The sequence below is a fragment of the Oncorhynchus clarkii genome, chromosome 20 (genome assembly GCF_045791955.1).
Source record: "Oncorhynchus clarkii lewisi isolate Uvic-CL-2024 chromosome 20, UVic_Ocla_1.0, whole genome shotgun sequence".
Lineage (NCBI taxonomy): Eukaryota > Metazoa > Chordata > Actinopteri > Salmoniformes > Salmonidae > Oncorhynchus > Oncorhynchus clarkii.
The window spans coordinates 18,522,663-18,546,392 of NC_092166.1; the positions used below are offsets into that span (position 1 = coordinate 18,522,663).

Sequence of the window (23,730 nt, forward strand, 5' to 3'; positions counted from 1 at the left end):
TCACTCTGACAGACCACCAGAGTTCCTCTGTGGAGATGGGAGAACCTTCCAGAAGTATAACCATATCTGCAGCACTCCACCGATCAGGCCTTTATGGTAGAGTGGCCAGACAGAAGCCACTCCTTAGTAAAAGGCACATGACAGCCAGAGTTTGCCAAAAGACACCTAAAGGACTCTCAGACCATGAGAAACAAGATTCTCTGGTCTGATGAAACCAAGATTTGGCCTGAATACCTTCACATCTGGAGGAAACCTGGCACCATCCCTACGGTGAAGCATGGTGATGGCAGCATTATGCTGTGAGGATGTTTTTCAGTGACAGGGACTGGGAGACTAGTCAGGATCGAGGGAAGGATGAACGGTGCAAAGTACAGAGAGCACCTTGATGAAAACCTACTCCAGAGCGCTTAGGACCTCTGACTGGGGCGAAAGTTCTCCTTCCAACAGGACAACTACCCAAAGCACACAGCCAAGACAACACGGGAGTGGCTTTGGGACAAGTCTCTGAATGTCCTTGAGTGGCCCAGCCAGAGCCTGGACTTGAAACCGATTTAATATCTCTGGAGAGACCTGAAAATATCTGTGCAACAACGCTTCCCATCTAACCTGACAGCGCTTGAGAGGATCTGCAGAGAAGAATGAGTTACTCCCCAAATACAGCTGTGCCAAGCTTGTAGCGTCATACCCAATAAGACTTGAGGCTGTAATCACTGCTAAAGGTGCTTCAACAAACTACTGAGTAAAGGGTCTGAATACTTATGTAAATGTGATATTTAAGTTTATTTTATTTTATACATTTGCAAAGATTTCTACAAATCTGTTTTGCTTTGTCATTATGGAGTATTGTGTGTAGATTTATGAGGGGGGAAAACACAATTTAATCAATTTTAGAATACGGCTGGAAAGTAACAAAATGTGGAAAATATCACGGGGTCTGAATACTTTCCAAATGCACTGTAAGGCTTTGTAATAAATATAATCTAGTGATACATAATTTGACATTTCTACCATCCATTGTGGGAGGATAGCCAACCTTTCTATTAATTGCAATGCATTTCATAGCCCCTATAAATGCTAGGTTACACTGTTTCTTCTGATAACAGTCTCAGTATCAACATTTCCAAGCAACAAAAAAAAACAGGGAAAAATCTGTAGACATGCTGAGATAAAATGTTCCTGCCTCGTGTTGCCATCTATTTTGTGAACTTCACCAGTCCCTCCTGCAGCAAAGCACCTTCACAACATGATGCTGCCCAACAGTTCTATTTTTGTTTCATCAGACCAGAGGACATTTCTCCAAAAAGTACGATCTTTGTCCCCATGTGCAGTTGCAAACCGTAGTCTGTCTTTTTTATGACGGTTTTGGAGCAGTGGCTTCTTCCTTGCTGAGTGGCCTTTCAGGTTATGTTGATATAGGACTTGTTTTACTGTGGATATAGATACTTTTGTACCTGTTTCCTCCAGCATCTTCACAAGGTATATTGCTGTTGTTCTGGGATCGATGTGCACTTTTCACACCAGAATACGTTCATCTCTAGGAGACAGAACGCGTCTCCTTCCTGAGCGGTATGACGGCTGCGTGGTCCCATGGTGTTTATATTGCGTACTATTGTTTGTACAGATGAACATGGTACCTTCAGGCGTTTGGAAATTGCTCCCAAGGATAATGCAGACTTGTGGAGGTCTACGTTTTTTTCTGCGGTCTTGGTTGATTTCTTTTGATTTTCCCATGATGTCAAGCAAAGAGGCACTGAGTTTGAAGGTAGGCCTTGAAATACATCCACAGGTACACCTCCAATTGACTCAAATTATGTCAATTAGCCTATCAGAAGCTTCTAAAGCTATGACATAATTTTCTAGAATTTTCCAAGCTGTTTAAAGGCACAGTCAACTTAGTGTATGTAAACTTCTGACCCACTGGAATTGTTATATAGTGAATTCTAAGTGAAATAATCTGTCAGCAAACAATTGTTGGAAGAATTACTTGTGTCATGCACAAAGTAGATGTCCTAACCGACTTGCCAAAACTATAGTTTGTTAACAAGAAATTTGTGGAGTGGTTGAAAAACTAGTTTTAATGACTCCAACCTAAGTGTAAACTTCCGACTTCAACTGTAGTTGCTCTATTGATGGTCTTAAACTGCAGTAATTTATGTCTGAGATTATATGAACATGACTGGGCATTCTAACGTAACATTCATTCGTCGTCATGAATATAGCATAGCGTCTCCCAGGTCTTCCTCACATTTTAGTTTTACATGTTTTGTGTCATCGGGAAAAGCCTTTATCATCCTCAACAAACTAGAGGTTTGTCAGACTGTCCTACAATATTTTCAATCTTTTTGCTTGTCCAGTGTTTGCTGCACAGAGAAAATAGTGTTGTGTCTGCAAAAATTCACCTCATCTCAGTCAGACTGGTCTTCCCTGGCTGCCTGACCCCGATGAGACCCCTGTCACCATCTGATCCTGCTCAGATGAGGCATGACAAATAATTACATTGATGTACATTTATACATTGATTCTATTCATGGATAATACAATGGTTCAACAATTGAAATGACCATTATTCCCAGATCCCAGACTGTAGTCTACCCATCAACTCAAGATGGAACTTAGTATCCATTCACTGATTGTTATAATATAATGCAAGATTGTATGGACCAACCCCATTCCGTACAAATGTGCGCAACCGCAACATTCAAACGAGGCTACAAAGAAAACTAATGGGACTGTAGCGACTGTGTTGACTTCAAAATCGGGGGTGTGAACTAGGTTTCTATTCAAGCGTTGATTGACATGGTGATGGATCTATAGTATTGGAGAACAGTTGAAAAAACGGACCCTCCGTTACAATATGACACGCCACGATGTAACGTACAGCACGCATAAAGCATAAAACTAAGGAGATGATTGTGGACTTCAGGAAACAGCAGAGGGAACACCCCCCTATCCACATCGATGGAACAGTAGTGGAGAGGGTAGCAAGTTTTAAGTTCCTCGGCATACACATCACAGACAAACTGAATTGGTCCACTCACACAGACAGCATCGTGAAGAAGGCGCAGCAGCGCCTCTTCAACCTCAGGAGGCTGAAGAAATTCGGCTTGTCACAAAAAGCACTCACAAACTTCTACAGGTGCACAATCGAGAGCATCCTGGCGGGCTGTATCACCGCCTGGTACGGCAACTGCTCCGCCCTCAACCGTAAGGCTCTCCAGAGGGTAGTGAGGTCTGCACAACGCATCACCGGGGGCAAACTACCTGCCCTCCAGGACACCTACACCACCCAATGTCACAGGAAGGCCATAAAGATCATCAAAGACATCAACCACCCAAGCCACTGCCTGTTCACCCCGCTATCATCCAGAAGGCGAGGTCAGTACAGGTGCATCAAAGCTGGGACCGAGAGACTGAAAAATAGCTTCTATCTCAAGGCCATCAGACTGTTAAACAGCCACCACTAACATTGAGTGGCTGCTGCCAACACACTGACACTGACTCAACTCCAGCCACTTTAATAATGGGAATTGATGGGAAATGATGTAAATATATCACTAGCCACTTTAAACAATGCTACCTTATATAATGTTACTTACCCTACATTATTCATCTCATATGCATACGTATATACTGTACTCTATATCATCGACTATATCCTTATGTAATACATGTATCACTAGCCACTTTAACTATGCCACTTTGTTTACATACTCATCTCATATGTATATACTGTACTCGATACCATCTACTGTATCTTGCCTATGCTGCTCTGTACCATCACTCATTCATATATCCTTATGTACATATTCTTTATCCCCTTACACTGTGTACAAGACAGTAGTTTTGGAATTGTTAGTTAGATTACTTGTTGGTTATTACTGCATTGTCGGAACTAGAAGCACAAGCATTTCGCTACACTCGCATTAACATCTGCTAACCAAATAAAATTTGATTTGATTTGAAGCAACTATTTCTGTCTTACAATCTCTCTCCACCAGGGGTAGCACTTCTCTCATCCTTTAAAAACAAGAAATTGACAGTGACGGGGGTTGGGGGATACCTAGTCATTTTTTCGTCATCATTGCATGCGATCATCATTCTCAAAGCCGCTGTTTACTTCTAAGATCACTTTAGCACCGCCCTAAAAACCTGATTCAAATTCAACACAAACCTTCAAATAGGTATGTAATGACACATTATATAAACTCTTTGTAGTGTTTAATTTACATTTTAGAGGCGATAAGGTGATACGTTGGACAGATCGAGTGAAAAAAAGCTATTTTCCCACACAACATCTCTCCTTCTCACTATCACGCATTAGTTTCGCTTCCCCACCCGCCATTTTTAAAAAGACCCGACGGGGCTCATTGCCTGCTTGAATTATGCAGAAACGGGCCGTGTTTAGGTCATGTAATTGATTATGTTGGAAAGGGGAGAAATTGTGCTTTACAATGGTATTGACATTACAGTTGATCTGGAAGTATTATGTTTTTGGGGCGCTAAAATAAGGGCAATTGTACGGACCAAGGCGATGTATGAGGTTACGTGAGTTTACTTTACTAGCTCAGAACTAGGAATATTTTTTCTTCTTCTGTCAAACAGCAGTTACTTTGCCCGCTAGATTAATGAACTAAAGAGTGGCCATTTTCTGCTCTGCTGGCTTTTACAAGAGAAAAAGCACAACACAGACAGCAGCTGCCTCTGTTCATCTCTCCCAAGCTGGTCCTATACGCCAGCCTTTCAGAAGCTTTGCCTTCACACAGCCTGTCTGCAAGCTCTATGGTGACTGTACGGTCCTAAATCCACCGGAAAACAGCCTACCCAGAATGTGGGTGTCACGCCCTGACCATAGTAAGCTGTTTATTCTCTGTGTTGGTTGGGGCGTGATAGTGACTTGGGTCATCTAGGTGAATTTGTATGTCTATGGTGGCCTGATATGGTTCCCAATCAGAGGCAGCTGTTTATCATTGGGGATCATATTTAGGTAGCCATTTCCCCATGGTTATTAGTGGGATCTTGTCTACATTTAGTTGCTTGAGTGCACACCAGTAGCTTCATGTTTTGTTTGTGCTTTATTGATTTTTTTTTGGGTGAGTTTCAGTTTATTAAAATATGTGGAACTCTACTCACGCTGCGCCTTGGTCTACCCATTACTACAAACGTGACAGAAGATCCCACCAACAAAGGACCAAGCAGTGTGCCCAGGAGGAGGAAGTATCCTGGACTTGGGAAGAGATCCTGGATGGGAAGGGATCCTGGACTTGGGAGGAAATCCTGGCGGACAGGATTGCCTTCCTTGGCGGGAGTCGCCTAGGAGCATGAGAGGACAGCAACGACGTCGGGGTGGAAGCTCACAGAAACCCCAATAATTTTTTGAGGGAGCACATGGAGCCAGTCAGGAAGTCGAGTGAGGAGCTCGATGCAAGATTCCGGAGAGAGGTGCTGGCGTTGAGAACGCTGCAGAGCGGGCGTGCTGAGGTGCGTGTCATCAGCCTGGTGTCACCTGTACCGGTCCCACGCATCAGGTCTCCAGTGCGCCTCCACAGTCCAGTACGTCCTGTGCCTCCTCTCTGCAATCGCCCTGAAGTGCGTGTCATCAGCCCGGTGCCACCTGTACCAGTCCCACGCATCAGGTCTCCAGTGCGCCTCCACAGTCCAGTACGTCCTGTGCCTCCTCTCCGCACTTGCCCTGAGGTGCGTGTCATCAGCCCGGTGCCACCTGTGCCGGTCCCACGCATCGGGCCTCCAGTGCACCTCCACAGTCCAGAGCTTCCGGGAACAGTTCCCAGTCCAGAGCTTCCGGCGACGGTCCCCAGTCTGGAGCTTCCGGCGAAGGTCCGCAGTCCGGAACCTCCTGAGACAGTCCGCAGTCCGGAACCTCCTGAGACGGTCCGCAGTCCGGAACCTCCTTAGACAGTCCGCAGTCCGGAACCTCCTGAGACGGTCCGCAGTCCGGAACCTCCTTAGACAGTCCGCAGTCCGGAACCTCCTGAGACAGTCCGCAGTCCGGAACCTCCTTAGACAGTCCGCAGTCCGGAACCTCCTGAGACGGTCCGCAGTCCGGAACCTCCTTAGACGGTCCGCAGTCCGGAACCTCCTTAGACAGTCCGCAGTCCGGAACCTCCTGAGACGGTCCGCAGTCCGGAACCTCCTGAGACGGTCCGCAGTCCGGAACCTCCTGAGACGGTCCGCAGTCCGGAACCTCCTTAGACGGTCCGCAGTCCGGAACCTCCTTAGACAGTCCGCAGTCCGGAACCTCCTGAGACGGTCCGCAGTCCGGAACCTCCTTAGACGGTCCGCAGTCCGGAACCTCCTGAGACGGTCCGCAGTCCGGAACTACTCACGCTGCGCCTTGGTCTACTCATTACGACAAACGGGGAGGGGATCATGCACCCCTGGGTTTAAGTATAACTTTAGTATAACTGAAGCTTTAAGTGAGAGGTTTAATGCTTTAACAATTAATAATTTTCAACCACCAAACTTGTAATCATTATATAAATAAGCACATTTAATTTTGTCTGGCTAACCATTCCGAATACAGATAATATGTTTTGCTTATATACACTGAGCAAAAATATAAACGCAACATGTCAAGTGTTGGTCTCATGTTTCTTGAGCTGAAATAAAAGATCCCAGAAATGTTACATAGACACAAAAAGCGTTTTGTTTGTTACATCCCTGTCAGTGAGCATTTCTCCTTTGCCAAGACAATCCATCCACCTGACATGTGTGGCTGATTAAACAGCATGATCATTACACAGGTCCACCTTGTGCTGGGGACAATAAAAGTCCACTCTAAAATGTGAAGTTTTGTCACACAACACAATACCACAGATGTCTCTTGTTGAGGGAGCGTCTAATTGGCATGCTGAGTGCAGGAATGTCCACCAGAGCCGTTGGCAGAGAATTGAATGTTCATTTCTCGGCCATAAGCCACCTCCAATGTCGTTTTAGAGAATTTGGCAGTACGTCCAACCGGCCTCACAACCGCAGACCATGGCGTCGTGTGGGTGAGCGGTTTGCGGATATTAACATTGTGAATAGAGTGCCCCATGGTGGGATTATGGTTTGGGCAGGCATAACATATGGACAACGAACACAATTGGATTTTATCGCTTGGCAATTGAATGCACAAAAATACCGCAATGAGATCCTGAGGCCCATTTACTTTAGAGGTATCTGTAACCAACAGTTGCCTGTCTTTATTCCCAGTCATTAAATCAATAGATTAGGGCCTAATGAATGTATTTCAATTGACTGGTTTCCTCATATGAACTGTAAAATCTTAGAAATTGTTGCATGTTGGTTTATGTTTTTGTTAAGTATAATTTGAAAAATGAGTCATCTGGAGTAGGTAGCGACATAAGTAAATAAGTAAACAGTGATATGACTAAAGCGTTAACCAGTGTAATTTTAGTAAATAGACAGGTATTTACCTCGCTATGGTCGCAAGGTCTTGTCATTTTTTTTTTTAGTTCCTTGCTGTAGAAGGAGCAGGCTGGCCACAGATGGTGTCTCAGCTGCATTAGATCCTACTGCTTGACAACCTGCTGTCTGACAACAGAATTATACTCAGAGTAAGAAAAGAAGGACAGTGTCAGATTGAGACAGAGGGAAAGAGGTAGACCTACGATGCTGATTATCTCTCTGTCAGTTCAGTTGTCAGTGGTGTTGAGCCATGTCTCAGGTGACTCTCTCTCATGGAGCCCAGAAACGGGTATGGCTGCATACTCTGTGATAGCATAGGCTGCTGTTCCCCTCTCTCTGCCCCTAGCTCTATGGTAGTGCTTTGTAGTGGTGCCCTGTGGTAGTGCTCTGTAGTGGTGCTCTATGGTAGTGCTCTGTAGTGGTGCCCTGCGGTAGTGCTCTGTAGTGGTGCCCTGTGGTAGTGCTCTGTAGTGGTGCCCTGTGGTAGTGCTCTGTAGTGGTGCTCTGTGGTAGTGCCCTGTAGTGGTGCTCTATGGTAGTGCTCTGTAGTGGTGCTCTATGGTAGTGCTCTGTAGTGGGGCCCTGTGGTAGTGCTCTGTGGTGGTGCTCTGTGGTAGTGCTCTGTAGTGGTGCTCTGTGGTAGTGCTCTGTAGTAGTGCCCTGTGGTAGTGCTCTGTAGTGGTGCTCTGTGGTAGTGCTGTGTAGTGTGCTCTGTGGTAGTGCTCTGTAGTGGTGCTCTGTGGTAGTGCTCTGTGGTAGTGCTCTGTAGTAGTGCTCTGTAGTGGTGCTCTGTAGTGGTGCTCTGTAGTGGTGCTCTGTGGTAGTGCTCTGTGGTAGTGCCCTGTGGTAGTGCTCTGTAGTGGTGCTCTGTGGTAGTGCCCTGTAGTGGTGCTCTGTAGTGGTGCTCTGTAGTGGTGCTCTGTGGTAGTGCTCTGTGGTAGTGCCCTGTGGTAGTGCTCTGTAGTGGTGCTCTGTGGTAGTGCCCTGTAGTGGTGCTCTGTGGTAGTGCCCTGTAGTGGTGCTCTGTGGTAGTGCCCTGTAGTGGTGCTCTGTGGTAGTGATCTGTAGTGGTGCTCTGTGGTAGTGCTCTGTAGTGGTGCCCTGTGATAGTGCTCTGTAGTGGTGCTCTATGGTAGAGCTTTGTAGTGGTGCCCTGTGGTAGTGCTCTGTAGTGGTGCCCTGTGGTAGTGCTCTGTAGTGGTGCCCTGTGGTAGTGCTCTGTAGTGGTGCTCTGTGGTAGTGCTCTATGGTAGTGCTCTGTAATGGTGCTCTGTGGTAGTGCTCTGTGGTAGTGCCCTGTAGTGGTGCTCTGTGGTAGTGCTCTGTAGTGGTGCTCTGTGGTAGTGCTCTGTAGTGGTGCCCTGTGGTAGTACTCTGTAGTGGTGCTCTGTGGTAGTGCTCTGTGGTGGTGCTCTGTGTTAGTGCTCTGTAGTGGTGCTCTGTGGTAGTGCTCTGTAGTAGTGCCCTGTGGTAGTGCTCTGTAGTGGTGCTCTGTGGTAGTGCTGTGTAGTGTGCTCTGTGGTAGTGCTCTGTAGTGGTGCTCTGTGGTAGTGCTCTGTGGTAGTGCTCTGTAGTAGTGCTCTGTAGTGGTGCTCTGTAGTGGTGCTCTGTAGTGGTGCTCTGTGGTAGTGCTCTGTGGTAGTGCCCTGTGGTAGTGCTCTGTAGTGGTGCTCTGTGATAGTGCTCTGTAGTAGTGCTCTGTAGTGGTGCTCTGTGGTAGTGCTCTGTAGTGGTGCTCTGTGGTAGTGCTCTGTGGTAGTGCTCTGTAGTGGTGCTCTGTGGTAGTGCTCTGTGATAGTGCTCTGTGGTGGTGCTCTGTGGTAGTGCTCTGTAGTGGTGCTCTGTGGTAGTGCTCTGTAGTGGTGCTCTGTAGTGGTGCTCTGTGGTAGTGCTCTGTAGTGGTGCTCTGTGGTAGTGCTCTGTGGTAGTGCTCTGTGGTGGTGCTCTGTGGTAGTGCTCTGTGGTAGTGGTCTGTAGTGGTGCTCTGTGGTAGTGCTCTGTAGTGGTGCTCTGTGGTAGTGCTCTGTAGTGGTGCTCTGTGGTAGTGCTCTGTAGTGGTGCTCTGTGGTAGTGCTCTGTGGTAGAGGTCTTCATGGGTCCAAAAAGTTGGATCCGTTCCGTAAGGGACCTGGGGCTTTCCTATCTGGACCAGATATGCATAAATACATGTTTTAAATATAGAGACCCGCGAGAGGGAGAGAGGTGCCGCTCCAGCAGGCAAGGAGGGGCCGTACTGTGAGCGAGTGACACGGGAGGAAGGAGTGAGATGCTATAGTAGACTAATCGCTGCCATAGCTAGGTTATTTATCATCAAATACTATTTACCTAGTACCTGTCTTGGACTGCATCAAACCGGGAGAAGCTAGTTAAGCTAGCTAACTAGGCTAACTGAGGCTGCAGTGCGTGTGCTTTCTCATCCTACTGTTACAAATAACAACAACTCCATTCAGAATATTAAGTAGCAGCCTGCCTGTTGGCTCCTGGTAGTTGTAGCCTCCATTAACTAACCATCTTCCATTGATTAGATATCTCCTCATTTTTGCCACACACTGAGCGAGGCTCTATGACCGTAGCCTATTGCCTCTTTGATGACTCATGATTGGCAAACAACAAACTACACGTGCCACGCTCCACTCTCGTGAAAAGCAAGAGGAGCAGCATAAATTATCAAATATCTCTTTCTTTACACACTGCAGCAGTCTCGTTCTGATCTGTATGGTCCCTTCCGGACAAGTCTGTTAAAATTACACATACCCGAGACCCGTGACAATCCGATCAGATCAGACCTGTGACATTATTTAGAATTCTGGATCCGGACCCGCTCGAGTCCCAGATCGGGTCTATACTCTGTGGTGATGCTGTGAGTGGGCATCAACAGGCATGGAATAAAATGCTAAACTCTCATATCCTTCCTGTCTGCATGCTGTCAGGGATGATGCCAAATCATCTACACTGGAATGTGTCCCAAATGGCACCTAGGGCTCTGGTCAAAAGTAGTGCACTAGGGATTTGCGATGCAACCCACTGTGTACTGCAAAGTGAAAGGGGAAAATGAAGTGTGAACGCTCTTTTATTGAAATTGATTGATTACATATAAAATGAATGGATTAAGGTTAATGGATTTACCGTATTGTGTACTTGAATCTATTTAAAAACAGTTTTGCTCTACAGAAAAGATACTATTTAACTAGGCAAGTCAGTTAAGAACAAATTCTTATTTTCAATGACGGCCTAGAAACAGTGGGTTAACTGCCTGTTCAGGGGCAGAACGACAGATTTGCACCTTGTCAGCTCTGAGATTTGAACTTGCAACCTTCAGGTTACTAGTCCAACGCTCTAACCACTAGGTTACCCTGCCTCCTTGTCCATGGTGCAGAACTGCAGGGTTTTGTTTCTGTCAGAGGATTGCCTGACCCCCTTTCGCTAATTGTGTTCAAGTGACCTCTGCTTCTGAATACCTCCTGGTTCTAATTTCTGAATGTGTTGAAACGTCTCTCAGTGTAATTCTGTGGGACCCTATTCCCTATTTAGTGCACTACTTTTGACCTAAGCCCTGTTAGCCCTGGTCAAAAGTAGTCCAATATACAGTGAATAGGATGCCATTTCAGACACAACCTGGGTTTCTGTTGCATAAGTGTGCTAAATTTACGGAAAGGCTGTGTTTTATGCAAGACTAATCCACACTGTCAGCCCATTTAGAGTTGCCCCACGTCTCAGCGAACTAACGAAAATTATAACCAAAAGGGCCTCTCTCAGCTCTGGCACACCCCTCCGGGTCAGTTGGCCTACAGCCAGCCCAGCATGCTCTCTGTCTGGGTTGCCGCCAGGTCATATCCCTCTGCTGCTGACTAACACCTCAGACCTCTTCATCAGCAGCAACAGCACCACCAGGTCTCTCCACCCATCACAGTAGACATTTGTTGTATTGAAACAAGATGATAAGAAAAAACAATGAATAAATGACACAAGGCAGAAAGCATATTTTTCCTTTTAACATCCCTCATAGCAACTCCTTTGCAGCTTGTCATTGACAGTTCAGTTCTGTGGTATATTGTTCTGTAATCTACTGGCTGGGTCTCGGTCTGCCTGCCAGGGGAAGGGATACAGTAGAGCTGTGTGCATACCAAATGGCACCCTATTCCCTTTATAGTGCACTACTTTTAACCAGGGCCCAATAGTGCACTATATAGGGTGCTGTTTGGGCCACTGTAGGAGTTAGAGGACCTCCCTGCATTCCTGGCAGTTCTTTATTCAGAATTGACCAAAAAAGGCTCTTCAAGGTACTCCATTTCAGTACAAGGCTATCTTCGAGGGACTTTTCTCACTCTTGAGTATGAAGTTGGCCTAGCTTTGTGGTTTGAGTTTATTCTATTCAATTATTTAAGGTAGTACCAATAGTCCTGTTGTTTGAGCATGAAACCCCCATTTCCTGGTGCTGTTGAGGTGTTGTTGTTGTGGTGCTGTTGAGGTGTTATTGAGCTGTTGTTGTTGAGCTGTTGTTGAGGTGTTGTTGTGGAGGTGTTGTTGTTGAGCTGTTGTGGAGGTGTTGTTGTTGAGGTGTTATTGAGCTGTTGTTGTTGAGGTGTTGTTGTTGAGGTGTTGTTGAGGTGTTGTTGTGGTGTTGTTGAGGTGTTGTGGTGCTGTTGTGGTGCTGTTGAGGTGTTGTTGTGGTGGTGTTGTTGAGGTGTTGTTGTGGTGCTGTTGAGGTGTTGTGGTGTTGTTGAGGTGTTGTTGTTGAGGTGTTGTTGTTGTGGTGTTGTTGAGGTGTTGTTGTTGTGGTGCTGTTGCCTCTGGAAAGTAACTCTGTGAGGGCTAGAGTAGCGTTCACTGGTATCAAATGTATATTTTGACACATTGCAGACATTATCATGGAGACTTCATAATGATACACAGTCCAAGTGAATGGTAGCTATAGTGGCTTATTAATATCCTTCAGTACCTTTTTCTCCATTAGGGTAATTTACCATACTATAGCATATGTATAGCATATGAGTGTAACTATTTGTTTGATGTGAGACATGAACGCCCATCCGTAGCTCATATACAGTGGGGCAAAAAAGTATTTAGTCAGCCACCAATTGTGCAAGTTCTCCCACTTAAAAAGATGAGAGAGGCCTGTAATTGTCATCATAGGTACACTTCAACTATGACAGACAAAATGAGAAAAAAAATCCAGAAAATCACATTGTAGAATTTGTAATGAATTTATTTGCAAATTATGGTGGAAAATAAGTATTCGGTCAATTACAAAAGTTTATCTCAATACTTTGTTATAAACCCTTTGTTGGCAATGACAGAGGTCAAACGTTGTCTGTAAGTCTTCACAAGGTTTTCACACACTGTTACTGGTATTTTGGCCCATTCCTCCATGCAGGTCTCCTCTAGAGCAGTGATGTTTTGTGGCAGTTGCTGGGCAACACAGACTTTCAACTCCCTCTAAAGTTTTTCTATGGGGTTGAGATCTGGAGACTGGCTAGACCACTCCATGACCTTGAAATGCTTCTTACGAAGCCACTCCTTCGTTGCCAGGGTGGTGTGTTTGGGATCATTGTCATGCTGAAAGACCCAGCCACGTTTCATCTTCAATGCCCTTGCTGATGGAAGGAGGTTTTCACTCAAAATCTCACAATACATGGCCCCATTCATTCTTTCCTTTACACGGATCAGTCGTCCTGGTCCTTTTGCAGAAAAACAGCCTCAAAGCATGATGTTTCCACCCCCATGCTTCACAGTAGGTATGGTGTTCTTTGGATGCAACTCAGCATTCTTTGTCCTCCAAACATGACAAGTTGAGGTTTTACCAAAAAGTTATATTTTGGTTTCATCTGACCATATGACATTCTCCCAATCTTCTTCTGGATCATCCAAATGCTCTCTAGCAAACTTTAGACGGGTCTGGACATGTACTGGCTTAAGCAGGGGGACACATCTGGCACTGCAGGATTTGAGTCCCTGGCGGCGTAGTGTGTTACTGATGGTAGGCTTTATTACTTTGATCCCAGCTCTCTGCAGGTCATTCACTAGGTCCCCCCGTGTGGTTCTGGGATTTTTGCTCACCGTTCTTGTGATCATTTTGACCCCACAGGGTGAGATCTTGCGTGGAGCCCCAGATCGAGGGAGATTATCAGTGGTCTTATATGTCTTCCATTTCCTAATAATTGCTCCCACAGTTGATTTCTTCAAACCAAGCTGCTTACCTATTGCAGATTCATTCTTCCCAGCCTGGTGCAGGTCTACAATTTTGTTTCTGGTGTCCTTTGACAGCTCTTTGGTCTTGGCCATAGTGGAGTTTGGAGTGTGACTGTTTGAGGTTGTGGACAGGTGTCTTTTATACTGATAACAAGTTCAAACAGGTGCCATTAATACAGGTAACGAGTGGAGGACAGAGGAGCCTCTTAAAGAAGAAGTTACAGGTCTGTGAGAGCCAGAAATCTTGCTTTTTTGTAGGTGACCAAATACTTATTTTCCACCATAATTTGCAAATAAATTCATAAAAAATCCAAAAAAAACATAAAAAAACAACAATGTATATATGAGTACTAGAGGGGACAGCAGATAACACAAACAACACACAGGGCTCTGGTCAAAAGTAGTGCACTATGGAATAGCAAATAGGCTGTCATTCGGGACGCATCCTATGGCGCTTCACTGTTAAGGCAGCTCACTCTTTCATTTCCTATAGCCTATGTGACTGTGTCCCCTGTGTTTTTCAGAAAAGCTATTAATTAGTATTCTAATTATATTATTATTATTTATCACCGATTTATGCTTGATCCGAAAATGTGGTCGGAGGCTCCGTGTTGATGGTGTGACGCAATTGCGAAGCCTCCGGAGGCATGCAGAGGCCAAATTGAGCTTCATACCCGGTACTACCGTGTGTCTCTCAAAATGTGTAACAATGCAGAGGGCTCCGTATAGCTCCACATTGACATGATTGGTTGATGGTAGGTGAGGGCAGGAGGTCCTGGATAAACACAGACTCATCTCCTTGACAACTTCCTTCACAACAGCTCTATATGTATGACACATATAGCCTCCTGTCTGTCTAGGGAGTCCATCTGAACTGTACTGTGCTGGTTTGGATATTTTCTTTTCACATTGTCCTTTCCAGTACGCTTCCAGCAACTATCTTGATGTGTAATCAGGCCAGCCCAGTACAGCTCTGCTTGGTTTGGCTCGGTTTGGCCCTATTGTGTGAAATAGGCATGTGGCTATGTTCTGTCTGATGCCATATACTGGCTGAATGAGTTAACAACGAGGCCAATGCATGGATGAGAGAGAAACTTTGGGTATAAATGTAACCTTTGAAATGATGTCATCTCACCCCTACATTTTGGCGGTCAGTTGTAAGTTGCATGTGTTTGTCTACAATGAAATGTTTTCATATTCAACAAGAGGGTGTTTTTCACTCTCTTGCAAAACATTTGTGTTGTAACTTGAGGAACTCCACACATCTGATCCGACAGGTTAATATTTAGGTTGTGTCTCAAATAGCACCCTATTCCCTGTACCGGGGCCCTAAAGTGAAGGGAATAGGGTGTTATATTCAGTAACTGACAGCGTGATTGTCTTTGTTTTCTCAGAGCTGAACATGGAGTACAACCCCTCTGACCATCCTCGGGCCAGCACAATATTCCTCAGCAAATCTCAGACGGATGGTGAGTGGCTCTCAGTCAATCAATAAAAAATTATGAATCTTTGACGTCACTCAACGGGTGCATTTAACTTGGACATACTGGTAGGCCCTGTACTCCACGTTCAGGACTTTAGCTAAAACCAGGATTGCGTCCCAAATGGCACTCTATTCTATATAGGGAACAGGGTGCCATTGGGGACGTATCAGGGTTTCTTCCTGACCATGTGACCTGAACAAGAAAACACACAGGTTTATCAGGGAAAACTCATGGATACTGGCAATACAGTATAACCTCTGTATTATGTTATAAAGTAGGATATTCCCAGATCACAAGACTGCTTCCAGTGAACACAGCCAGCTCAGCTCTGTGTGGTAATGTATGCCTTGCCCTGGGGTGTTTCCCTAGAAGTACTACAGTATCTACAGCCTCTGGGATTCTCATCCTATCACACTGTTTTTCACTGATAAATCTTTCCATTTTACTAGGAAGGATTTTAGTACAACACAGTGATTCTAGAAACTTTGAGTCATGCTTAGCTATGTTATACTGTAACAAGACAGTATTAGCATAGCAGGTTAAGTGACACAATTGTCCAGGATAGAAGCTACATTTGATACATACTATTTTATTAAAGTGAGAGCCAGGGATAGTTGTGTGTTTGAGTTGAACCGGTAAATTAAGTAGATGGCTTTTGGTTTGTTTTTCAGTGGAGTTGTCCAGCAAAAGTGGTGAGTAGTGTATAGATACAGTAATACTGAGTGCTTCTGTTTCCCCCTAGCTGTGGAGTAATGTCTGCCTCTAATACTCTCTGTTCATAACCAGTCACCAGCCCTAACCATAATGAATCATCTCTGATAGTGTGATATTAACCACTTTGTCCTCTTTGTGCACACTTGGTTACGCTTCTCGCTGTACAGTATGTTGCAAATAACGCATGTAGGGTCCATAGAAGCGTTGCTGTTTCAGTGCAGAATGTCTTGCTGAACATGCTGAAACTCTCATCTGCCATTGTGCTTTTTTCTATTGCTTACGCAATCTCTAGGACAGTGGTATTGTAACTTTTTCAGCAGGAACCACATTTTTTTCACCAGAATTTCTGGGGACCCCATTGTTTTGGCCACGAATTTCTCGCAAACCCACCCCATCCCAAATCTAATGACAAAAGCTTAAAATCTGTACATTTAGATTTTTACATCAACAAATAACCTTCAACTCATTACATGTTCATCTCTTATCAACCAATAAATACATTTACTCAATAACATTTTATTTTTCAAAATGTATCTTTCTCAAAAACATTTGTATATTGTCCCATAAAATAACCTGTACTCTTCATTTTTTGTAAAAACAAAATATCAACATTTTGGCGACCCCACTGCAGTTCGTGACCCCGACATTGAATACCGCTGCTCTAGGACAATGCTGATAACAAAGGATAAGAGCCTATCTCAATCTTTCTCTTCTTATCTCTGTTTAGTGCGTGAAAAAAGAAAGAGCCTCTTCATCAATCATGTGAGTATTAAATACGGATTAAATATAGATTCAGGCTAATATATTATTTCCTTATATTGGACAGTTAGTCTTTGTAACGGATTCATAATAATGTATGAATTGCCCATGGTAATTCTTTAAATTGTTTTTACAAGTTAACACACATTGACGAGTCAAAGGTAAGGTACAACATTATTTATGTGTGTCCTCCATGGATCCATTTCATTGCTACTCATGTGACATCATGTTAAATTCATATAGTTAGGGCTGACTTGCATCATTCATGGTAACATGTTAGGGGTGAAGGACCCTCTGCATTATTGACAATGATTAGCAATCTTTAAATAGTGAATACACAATTATGTCTTAATTTGCCACGCATGTTCATCGCATGCTACATTTGAGGAGGTAGCCTCAGTAGAAACCTTATTTAATGTATCAATATGCCCTCTAGTAACAAAATGCCCTTGACTAATGGTCAACTTCTATAATTGCAGCAATGTAGAGATGTGTATTTGTAATTCTATTTCATTTTTATAGCATGGATCAACTAGAAGAAAACACAGCTCCTGTTCCACCATCTTCCTGGATGACAACACAGTCAGTCAGCCCAATCTTAAATTCACCATTAAATGGTGAGTGTATGTCCCAGTTCCGTTTACATGGGTTGACCTATGGGACAGACAGAAAGTACTGGTTGTGACAAATGCTTTAACAGCTACCCTTCTTTCTTTACAGTGTATCTCTTGCAATATATTACCATATCAAGAATAGGTAAGAATACTCTATCACTGTGAGCAAGCAATGCCTTGAATGGAGAGTTTGGTTAGCTAGTGTAACAGTCCAGTAAAACATTTGACCTTTGAGCGTTCCTGAATGGCCTGTTTCAGGGACACAGATGGAGGAATGCGGCAAGACATTTTTGACGAGAAGCTTCACCCTCTCTCGGTAACAGCCAATGCAATCCGTTCCTGTATTCATAGTGACCCACTATGTATGTGTGTGTGTGTGTGTGTGTGTGTGTGTGTGTGTGTGTGTGTGTGTGTGTGTGTGTGTGTGTGTGTATGCCTTTATGTATGAATCTATACATTTAGTTTTATACAGTGACCATGTTCGTATTGCCTTCATGTTCTTCTACTCTCTCAGAAATCTGAAGTGCCGTCTGACTATGACAAACATGACCCCGAGCAGAAGCAGATCTACCGCTTCGTCCGGACGCTGTTCAGCGCTGCTCAGCTCACTGCAGAATGTGCCATTGTTACACTGGTAAAGGAGGGGGACTGGTTGACTCCATTGTTTGCGTCCCAAATGGCACCTGACCCTATACCCTACATAGTGCACTACTTTTGACCAGGTAGCTTACCAATGGGACACTTGTTTCATCAGAGGTGTCATAAATTAGACCTATATATTTTTAGAAAAGTTCATTCTCAACTCGTCTGACACCTTCTCAGACAGGGCAGACAGAACTCTCCACCAAGTTATTCTCTCCCCTTTAGCTACAGCCTTTTATGTTTGATCAACTGGTGTCTTGTTGGTTACTGCCTGTCTGTCTATCCTTGGTCAGACACAGGCTTGGAGTGTTCCTGTCTCAGGCTGATCATCATGTCAGTCAGTCTGTCAGAGGCTGCTAACTAGCCTGTGGTTGCTTCCCAAATGTCACCCTTTTCCCTATTTAGTGCACTTCTTTTGACCAAGGCCTATATAGGGAATTGGGATGCAGGCCAATTCTGTCAGAAGAAGCCTCCTAACTAGCCTGTGTCTGTGGGCGGCTGGCAGCCAGTGTCAGAGCCAGTGATATTCACTGACATGAGCAGCAGTGGAGGAAAATTAGGCCAACCGCCAGGGGCCAAAGCCAGTTAGCCACTCTGTCCTCTACTGCACGAATGTACAGTAAAAGGCCTCTACTACTCTACTGCCAGAGGAACACACAGATGGTCTGCAGCCAGAGCAGAGCTAACGTCAGCATCACAGAAGCACATTCTCCACACACCAAGTGACATTTCGATGCACCAACGTTGTGGCCTTGTCTTAAATTTACACACATCCTTGTCTTCTCTCAGGAGGTCATCCTGAGAGGGCCCTGGGGGCTGAGGGGGAGTAGGGGGAGGGAGGGAGGATGGCCCTGGGGACTGAGGGGGGCTGTGTGGGAGTAGGGGGGAGGGGGATGGATGAGGGATCGGGGGGATGTGTGTGATTAGGGGGGAGGGAGGAAGGATGGGCGGGCTGTGTGTGAGTAGGTAGGAGTTGAGGGGGGCTATGTGGGAGTGAGGAGAGGGAGGGTGGATAGGGGGCTGTATGGGAGTAGGGGTGAGGGATGGGGGGTGGTGTGCCTCGGGTGAGAAGAGGTGGGTTAAGAGGGATTTCACAGGAGGTTACTGTATGAATCAAGCTTCAGATACGGGTCAGATTTGTAATATGGCTCTGCGTGTGCCACGCATTATCAGGAGATTAACATACTATTTAGGCAATACGGTGTTATATGGGAAGCAGCCAATATCACAAAGTTAGTTGCCTCAATTACCTCATGACTTTAGTATTCATTTTCCCACTGTGTTTTTCAGGTGTACGTTGAGAGGCTGCTGACGTATGCAGAGATAGACATTGGCCCAGAGAACTGGAAGCGTATGGTACTGGGAGCCATTCTGCTGGCCTCTAAGGTCTGGGATGACCAGGCTGTTTGGAACGTAGACTACTGCCAGATCCTCAAAGACATCACCGTGGAGGACATGTAAGAAGAAGATAAATCAGGGACTTCTGCTGGCTAATTTCAGCTGCCCTGTTTTGCTGCTCACATTTAGTGTGTACACAGTGTTTCTGGAAAGCTCAGACTTTACTGACTTACTGTAGGTCTGACACTGGACCACATTGTGAAATCAAAACCATGTACTGTACATTCAGCAATTTGTTTTTTACACTGATGTTTTGGATATGTGCCCCTAATATGTTGGTGTCGATCTCTAGGACAGTGAGCTGAGTGCCATCAATTGTTGTGAAAAACATATATTCTATTTTTTTTCTCAACAGGAACGAGCTGGAGCGTCAGTTTCTGGAGCTTTTGCAGTTCAACATCAACGTTCCATCAAGTGTTTATGCCAAGTATTACTTTGACCTGCGCTCACTGTCAGAGACCAACAACCTGAGCTTCCCTCTGGAGCCCCTGAGCCGGGACAAAGCCCAGAGACTAGAGGTGAGCCACTGCTCAATTTAGCTGTTTATCAATAACTAGATTTATTTAGAAAGCCCTTTTTACATTAGCAGCTGTCACAAGGTGATTTTACAGTAGCCCGGCCAAGACCTCAAGAGAAGCAGAGGCTATGCAGTAGAGGGTAGGCTGGGTTACTATAGAGCACTTTGTGTCAACGGCTGATCTGAAAATGGCTTGTGTTGATGGCAGCTGATCCTCTGAATAGTTTTGGTTTAACACTTTAACTACATCTTTTAGTCTATGCCTGAAGGGCAGTAACAGTTTTGTTCAAGCGAGTTTGTTTATCGATTCATCATGTTTGTTGCTCCTGCAGGCGATCTCAAGGTTATGTGACGACAAGTACAAGGATGCCAGGAGAGCTGCCAAGAAGCGCTCAGCGAGCGTGGACAATCTGGTCGGGGTGCGATGGGTCCCTGCCATCCTTTCCTAACAACCAGGAACGTAGACCACACCTGAGACTGGGCCTGAGACTGGGCCTGAGACTGGGCCTGAGACTGGGCCTGAGACTGGGCCTGAGACTGGGCCTGAGGCTGGGCCTGAGACGAGGCCTGAGGCTGGGATAGAGGCCAGCATGGTAAAATTCCCAGGTTTTCCAGAATACCTGATTGGAGGATTCCCGATTTCCTGCTGATTCCGGGAATCATCCAATCTGGATTCCTGGGGAATTTTGGAAAAGTTACCTGAATTCTGCAACCCGAACCTGGATAGACAGACCGACCTTGTCACAGATAGATGCCTTCACAGTGCCTCCGCTCCTGTAACACAGGGAAGAGCTCTCTATAGGACTGGTAGTTCACTGACTGTTAAGAGTAAGACAAATGAAAGCTTCTTTGTGATACAACATAAAGATGACTGTTAAGAGATCTCATGACATCACAGTTTTCTGTGGACAGAAGCAGCCAGGTGACCATCAAGACCATCAGAAGTAGCCAGCCAACCATCACTGTGGAAACATTAGCTTTATGCGTTGTAGCAGCAAACCAACAGAGAAGTTGTCAGAAAACAACATTTCAGTGTCATTTGACCTCTTTTCCTGTGTCGTACCAAACAAAAGAAAAAGGACTGAAACGGTTGGATGAACTGAACTTGTCCATTAAGAAACGGTTTCCGTTGAAAAGGTTTTGCTATGGCGTGCACTAATGAATACGATCATGGATCCTAGACTGTCCAAGCTGGCGTGGCACGACAGACAGTTGGTTGCCTTTGGAGATGGTTCTGTAACTTTTGGTGAAAGGGTTTATATTCATTTTGTGTTCATAAGGTTGTTTTCACTGCCTACTGCTATAGCCGACCAAACCCAAGTACCTGCAGACATCATTTGATCAGGTAAAACAGCATTCTAGCTGTGCAGGCGTTTCTACTGGAGATCTACATTAAAATTCCAGAAACATTTAGTTCTTAATGAACACAATTATTTTGTTCATGTTCAAACAAGTTGACCATATTACTTTACTACCCACTGGGCAAAAACTGGTTGAATCAACATGGTTTCCACATCATTTCAACGAAACAATTCAATGTGATGACGTTGAATCAACATGGTTTCCACGAAACAATTCAATGTGATGACGTTGAATCAACATGGTTTCCACGAAACAATTCAATGTGATGACGTTGAATCAACATGGTTTCCACATCATTTCAACGAAACAATTCAATGTGATGACGTTGAATCAACATGGTTTCCACATCATTTCAACGAAACAATTCAATGTGATGACGTTGAATCAACATGGTTTCCACATCATTTCAACGAAACAATTCAATGTGATGACGTTGAATCAACATGGTTTCCACATCATTTCAACGAAACAATTCAATGTGATGACGTTGAATCAACATGGTTTCCACATCATTTCAACGAAACAATTCAATGTGATGACGTTGAATCAACATGGTTTCCACATCATTTCAACGAAACAATTCAATGTGATGACGTTGAATCAACATGGTTTCCACATCATTGGAATGTGGAAAACTGATTGGATTTGAAAAAAGTATTTTTTCACTGAACTTTTAACCTAAACTTTTTATGTAAATAAGAAATAGACGTTGAACTGACGTCTGTGCCCAGTGGGTACCTTTCCACTAGTATATCTCCCTAGTTACTGTACATCCCAATACTCAGAATGTTATATTCGGATCTGCAGCTAAATTCATCAATGATTTACTACATGGCCAAATGTATGTGGACACCCCTTCAAATTCGTGGATTCGGCTATTTCAGACACATCTCTTGATGACAGGTGTATAGAATTGAGCACACAGACAAACATTGGCAGTAGAATGGCCTTACTGAAAAGCTCAGTGACTTTCAATGTGGCACCGTCATAAGAAGCCACATTTCTGCCCTGGTAGAGCTTCCTTGGTCAACTTTAAGTGCTGTTATTGTGAAGTGGAAACATCAAGGAGCAACAATGGCTCATCCACAAAGTGGTAGGCCACACAACCTCACAGAAAGGGACCGCTGAGTGCTGAAGCGCGTAACTCATAAAAATCGTCTGTCCTCGGTTGTAACATTCACTACTGATTTCCAAACTGCCTCTGGAAGAACGTCAGCACAAGAACCCGTCGGGAGCTTCATGAAATGGGTTTCCATGGCCGAGCAGCCCCAAACAAGCCTAAGATCACCATGCGCAATGCCAAGCGTCGGCTGGAGGGGTGTAAAGCTCACCGCCATTGGACTCTGGAGCAGTGGAAATGTGTTCTCCTGAGGAATTAATCACATTTCACCATCTGGCAGTCCAACGGACGAATCTGGGTTTGGCGAATGCCAGGAGAACACTACCTGCCCGAATGCATAGTGCCAACTGTTAAGTTTGGTGGAGGAGGAATAATAATGGTCTTGGGCTGTTTTTCATGGTTTAGGCTAGGCCCCTTAGTTCCAGTGAAGGGAAATCTTAACGCTACAGCATACAATGACATTCTAGACGATTCTGTGCTTCTAACTTTGTGGCAACAGTTTGGAGAAGGTCCTTTCCTGTTTCAGAATAACAATGCACACAATCAGTGTGGAAGAACTTGACTGGCTTGCACAGAGCCCTGACCTCAACCTCATCGAACACCTTTGGGATGAATTGGAACGCTGACTGAGAGCCAGGCCTATTCAAGAAGAGTGGAGGCTGTTATAGCAGCAAATTGGGGATTAACATTAATGCCCATGATTAATATGTGTCCACATACCTTTGGCCATGTAGTGTAAATCTGAGTGATTTAGCTACTGTGAATGTGTCATCCACAGGATTCAAAGTAGGTTATATTGACAAGAAGGTGACCAATGAAAGGATAGAAATGGGTTATCATACTTGATACACCGTGTGAAGCATGACTTGTGTTTTTTGTTTTAGAACTCGATGTTTTAAGCTACAATGTTTCTTTATTTGTTTAAGAACAAAAACCTGAACACTGAGCCAACTTCTATATAACATAGCTCCTCCAAACGTTATACAGTTTGATTTTGTCTAATAAATATATTAATATTGTTATATTCATGATCAACTTTTATTTGTGTTTTTTCATTTGTCAAGAAGACCCTACTGACAACTGAAGCACTACAATTGTCTGAATTATTTTGAAAATAAACTGTACAGTGTATAATCAAGTATTAAAGTGATGATGCGATCATTAACTTAATTTTGAAATATTTATATGAAGGCGTTGATCCATGTTTGTAATAAAATAAAATGTCTTTTGATTTTGAATCATTTATTTTTGGGTGAAAACTATTTGTACAGTTTAGAAATCCAAGAGGACAACACATGAAAGTGTAAAATACACTTATTTCCAAAGCGTTTGTCTGACTGTTGTATGAATTTATGTTTATATGTGGAGAACTTGTTAGATCACGTGTGTATGCTAATCATTAAATCCCCCTATTAGCCGTCTATTTGTAGCCAATGTGGAATTGCGAGCTAGTTGGCTGTGTGCTAGAAGAGGGACAGAAGCCATACTGTTACATATCCAACA

The 23,730-nt window shown here is 44.4% G+C and overlaps 1 protein-coding gene across 4 annotated transcripts in view; it reads left to right on the top strand.

The window, feature by feature from the left end:
• Positions 1-23,465, top strand: part of LOC139376033 (cyclin-Y-like) — a 36,274-nt gene extending 12,809 nt beyond the window's left edge. Inside the window, exons 3-13 of one of the 4 annotated variants that reach the window (XM_071118119.1) lie at positions 15,012-15,086; positions 15,773-15,793; positions 16,543-16,577; positions 16,712-16,735; positions 17,097-17,191; positions 17,295-17,330; positions 17,447-17,504; positions 17,703-17,822; positions 19,121-19,287; positions 19,584-19,746; positions 20,078-20,823. In XM_071118119.1, the coding sequence (XP_070974220.1) occupies positions 15,012-15,086; positions 15,773-15,793; positions 16,543-16,577; positions 16,712-16,735; positions 17,097-17,191; positions 17,295-17,330; positions 17,447-17,504; positions 17,703-17,822; positions 19,121-19,287; positions 19,584-19,746; positions 20,078-20,194 (911 nt within the window). In that variant the 3' untranslated portion in view covers positions 20,195-20,823. Of the gene's footprint in view, positions 1-15,011; positions 15,087-15,772; positions 15,794-16,542; positions 16,578-16,711; positions 16,736-17,096; positions 17,192-17,294; positions 17,331-17,446; positions 17,505-17,702; positions 17,823-19,120; positions 19,288-19,583; positions 19,747-20,077 lie in introns of all 4 variants that reach the window. The other 3 variants (XM_071118121.1, XM_071118120.1, XM_071118122.1) reach the window with 3 other exon arrangements.
• Positions 23,466-23,730: the final 265 nt, after the last annotated feature.